We start from the raw sequence: 4,602 nt of genomic DNA, 5'->3' as shown, positions 1-4,602 counted from the left end.
CCCCTGCCTGTGGCCATCTAGCGGACACAGCTCGTGCTGCTCTGCGCTCCACAAACCTCGCTCCTTGAAACGCCCCTGTTGGAATGCAGGGCGAGAGACCGGTTGAAGCAAAATTTCACAATTATCAAGCCTGGAATTTTCCTTCAATAGATGAGGAATGATTGGGCAAGAAAAATATATATTTTTTTATATTAATAAGGAAAAAAAAATCCAATATAAAGTCTCCTGTCTTTTTACCCTAGCTTAGAAAATAGCTGCCAAAAAATGAGTGTTACCAGTGGAAAATTTTAGGTTGAGAAAACCAGAAACAATGCACAGGAATACCACAGATGTTTTACAATATCCCTTCACTAATTCAGATTTCTGAATTATGGCTAACCTCAGGGAGATTTCTCTCTTCAGCAGACAATGTTTCAGACACTGATTTGGTAAACAAACTATTATGATGAATGTGGATAACAAGGATGTGTCAAGTCTTATGTCCCCTTGCAAAATGAGAGATTTCTCCTCCTACAATTTGCTCTTCTACATCATCAATAATCTGAAGAAGTATCAGTTGTCATTTATGATTCAGAGGAGGAAACTGCTGAGATTATCCTTGCCAATCTTGACTCCAAAATTCCCACTCCAAAACACTCGCAACCCTATAGTCAAGTACAGAGTGCCTGAACTTTTATTGCTTTGGGTAGTGGGCACTGGAGGTGAGTGTTAGGTGATGATTAAAGTTAGAAACATTCCCATTTTTTGCAATATTGCAAGACAAACCTGTCCACTTTTCTCCATTTCATTTTTGGAGAACAGGCTTCCTGGAGCAGCTTACCAGATTTCACAAAGGGTGTTTGTGTGAAAATAGAGGCGTGAAACTTTTTGCGGAGTAACACATTGGTCCAAAAGACACCTCTGCACATCATATTGTGACAGCTTTGCACAAACATGTGACATGTTTCAATCTAAAATTAACCAGAAGGTTTCACCACTGCCCATGAGGTGTGGAAGCAGAAGCACAGTCCTTTCACCATACCTTGGGCTGTGCAACAGAGACCCAGATGAAAACAAGTGAGAAGGAAGGTGCAGGGTACAGAGCAATGTCAGTAAAGCATTTCACAAAGCTGAGCCAATCCTCAGGGTGGGAAGGGGCAAGAGGAAATGTGGACAAACCTAGACATTGTTTGAAGCAGACCAAATCTTACAGAGTCCGAGGAAACTGTAGAGTAGGTATCTCCAAGCAGACAATAAGCAGCCAAAGAATGCCAAAACCACAAGAGATGTGTAAGGTGAATAAAGTGTAAGGGGGAAACCCTCTCCTGGAAAAGTGAGGTGCCAATACTAAATAACTGCATATTTGGATGTTGTGACTGATGTGCCAACACAGCTGAAAATAGCTCTGAGTTACTCAGATCACCATGTAATTCAGCTCACAATCAAGGCATGTGAAATTTTTGGCAGCACGTTGATAAATTTGAAGAAATCCCTGAGATGATCTCGTAAATGAAAGTTCCACTGATGGAGCCATCTGAATGAGGACAAAATCATGAAAACAGGACACAGGGGACAATCCTGCTGATTTGAAATGGCATGAGGTCTGCCAGTGCCATGCTGGAGCTCGTCACTCAGTGTTCCTCAGAATGAGCTTGTGACAGAGATGCTTGACTGGGATCTGATCCCAGCAATACACAGTATTGAGTACCATTGGTTTCACTTCATTTCATGATGAAGCCTCAGATGAAGATATGGTTCCTAGTATTAAAGCTAGATAGTAGGTCTTCCTGATTTCTGCTCTGCTAAACATTCTGGGATTTCAAACTTTCATTTTTTCCTAATCAAAACCAAGAAGAAATTCCCATCAAATGACCAAAAATTGGTTTTGGAAATCTGAGAATGATCTTACTGAGACGTTGATGCAATTTTGTTTGTCTCATTTGGCTTTAAAGCATAGATTTTGCATGTCTTAGGCAGCTGAGATTAAAATACGGCATTCAGAAGAAAGCTATAGATAATTTTGATTACACTTCCACTGGCTGGACACAGTTTTTCCTGTGTGATTGAATCAGCATTTTTTGATTGAAGATTTTCTACCAGCTCTAGTCAAAATTGGGCTGCCAGCTGGCAAAGCTTCTGCTGCCTCCAGCATTTCCACTGCCATGGAAAAGGGGATGCTCCAGGGTAGCAGGTTTTGTGGCAGTGGGCAGTGCTGGGCCAGGCTGACCCAGCCAGGGAAAAGGAAGAGGAGCATGAGGCAGGCAGGAATATGATAGGGGCATCAGGGCAGGAGGGAAGAGAAAGGGCAAGTGGTAAAAGCATCAGTAAAGAGGCACCTGCAGCTCTGCACCCTGTGCTCTGGGAATGGGAGGATTCATCACCTGGAGTGAGACCCTCTGCCAGCATCCTGCTGACTGCCCAGCCAAGCAAACCCATGTTTCACACAGGCATGGAGGAGAGGGCGAAGAGAGGAAGCTCTGCATTCCTGAGGGTCTTTGCTTAGGCCCTGGAGATTTGCAACCCTCCCCAGTCCAGGGGTTACAGACTGGCAGTATGAAAGTGTAAATCACACCGTTTAGCATGCAGAGGAGGTGACATGTGGTGAAGCAGCCTCCTTCCTCAGCCTGGTAAAATCCTCTCTGACATGCACAGAGTGTCTTCTGCTGGGAGAAGCTGGGATCACAGCCAGTGGGACCACCATCCCACCCATTCCACAGAGCTGGCTGGGGGAGCAGGCTGGCTGGGCTCCTGGGAATGGCCAAGGATGGCTGTCATCAGTGCTAGCAAGCCACCCATCTGCCCACCCTGCAGCTCTGTCCCTACCATAAGGTTTCAGTGCTGAGTAGTTCTCTGCACAGGTAGGAGATGATATTGCCTTGCCACCTGAGACCAGGACATCACTCAGTGGCATCAGTCTTATGGTCCCCATGGCAGAGCTGGGGGACTGGCAGAGACCCCCAGTGCTCCCCACTGCAGCTTGAGCTCCCCCACAGCTATGAGTAGTGGGGATAAGAGAGGGTTAAGCTGTCAGCTCTGTAATGTTAAACAGGTGTCAAAGGCACCTCCATATATCTGCAGATTGAAATCAAATTCTTTGCAGTATAAAAAGATAAATTACCCAGGCGATTCCCGCCTCATCCCACTCATCAGGCCAGCGCCAGACGGCAAGCAATTTTTTTTTTTAATGTGCTAACGACCTAATCAAGCAATCAAGTCGGAGAAGATTGCGGAGTGACCCCGAGCATCCATCTGCCAGCGAGACCCCGACATTCATTTCCATTCTGCCGTGTACTTTCCGGGAAAGGGAGGGAAAAAAATAGAAAAGAAAAAAAATCCTAAACAAATTAACACCCAATTTTCTGTGAGTCTAATTAGTTAAATGAGGAGGTGTTTGGGGTGTCCACCGGGAGGGAGGGACTGCCTCTCGGAGAGGGGCCTGGTAACTCCGTGGCATTAATTAGCGCAGGTCAATGGCATGGTTCCCTGGGGACCAGCTGCTTTAATTTCCCGTGATATTTCAGTGCCTGAGGCCCATCGATTCAAACTGAAATTAACTTATTTTTCAATCAGGCCTGGGCTGCCCCTGGGGCTGACTCTTCCTTTGCCTCCTTCTGAATAGACCTCAAGCAATTTTTCATCTAAAGCTGATGCCTCTGCTCGGGGGGAGAAGGGAGGGGGGCTGGGGAGGGAGGAGGGTGAGGGAGACAAGAGGAATGGAAATCGGAGAGAGAGCACTAATAGATTTCTGTGAGTATCACCCCCTCCCTGCCATTGCTGCCTGCCTCTCTGCTCACTGCCCCCCAGGTCACAGCTCAGAGATTATTCTGCCAATTTTCTGAGAAGATGAGGGGTTTTTCAAACTGGGAATTCAGGGCAAAGCGCACAGAGCAGCTTCCCCCTTCTTTCGAGCATCCATCCCCATCCCAGCCCTCCCTGCAGGCACTGCTGCCTGCAGCCCTGTACCACTGCTCAGACACACAGCAAATAATGAAAGAAAATCCCAGGCACGAGAGCCAAAAACCACTAGAAAAAAGACGTTGCACTGGCAAATTAATTACATCCTGTGGAGAGGGATGGGACCTGCTTTCACACTTGGCCCTCTCCACTCCTTCAAGGGAGGGAGGGAGAGATACCCAATGTCTTTTGCATGGGGGAAGAGGTTGTATTGCCTTTGGGATAAACATCCACCCATCTGCTTTCATCATGCTGCAGAAGTACATGCATGTTCCCACGTGGGAAGGGGCCTGGCATGCCTTCTCCATGCACAAAACCCGTGTCCCTCCTTGTTGCTCGCTCCAGGTTTGGTTCCAGAACCGGCGGGCCAAATGGCGGAAGAGGGAGAAGTGCTGGGGCAGGAGCAGTGTGATGGCTGAGTACGGGCTCTACGGTGCCATGGTGCGTCACTCCATCCCGCTGCCTGAGTCCATCCTCAAGTCTGCCAAGGATGGCATCATGGAGTCCTGTGCCCCTTGGCTCCTGGGTAAGAGAGCAGCCAACTTCATGGGGGATGGCAAATGGGTAGAGACAGGGGGATGCAGGGAAGAAATCAGAGTCGTGTTGAAAATAGGTGAGGGGCAGCAGGGCAAGGTCCCCCCCATCCTGCCACCCTCAATGCCTCTGTCT

General features: G+C 47.6%; 1 protein-coding gene across 1 annotated transcript in view; it reads left to right on the top strand.

Moving 5' to 3' along the window:
* VSX2 (visual system homeobox 2) overlaps window positions 1-4,602 on the top strand; it is a 61,381-nt gene that overhangs the window by 55,600 nt on the left and 1,179 nt on the right. The window contains exon 4 of the mRNA XM_014310656.2: window positions 4,279-4,459. Within this exon, the coding sequence (XP_014166131.1) occupies window positions 4,279-4,459 (181 nt within the window). The remainder of the gene's footprint in view (window positions 1-4,278; window positions 4,460-4,602) is intronic.

The sequence above is a fragment of the Geospiza fortis genome, unplaced genomic scaffold (assembly GCF_000277835.1).
Source record: "Geospiza fortis unplaced genomic scaffold, GeoFor_1.0 scaffold54, whole genome shotgun sequence".
In the NCBI taxonomy this organism is placed as follows: Eukaryota; Metazoa; Chordata; class Aves; order Passeriformes; family Thraupidae; genus Geospiza; species Geospiza fortis.
Note: the sequence above shows the minus strand (reverse complement) of the source record. Positions and strands in the feature narration are given on the sequence as shown.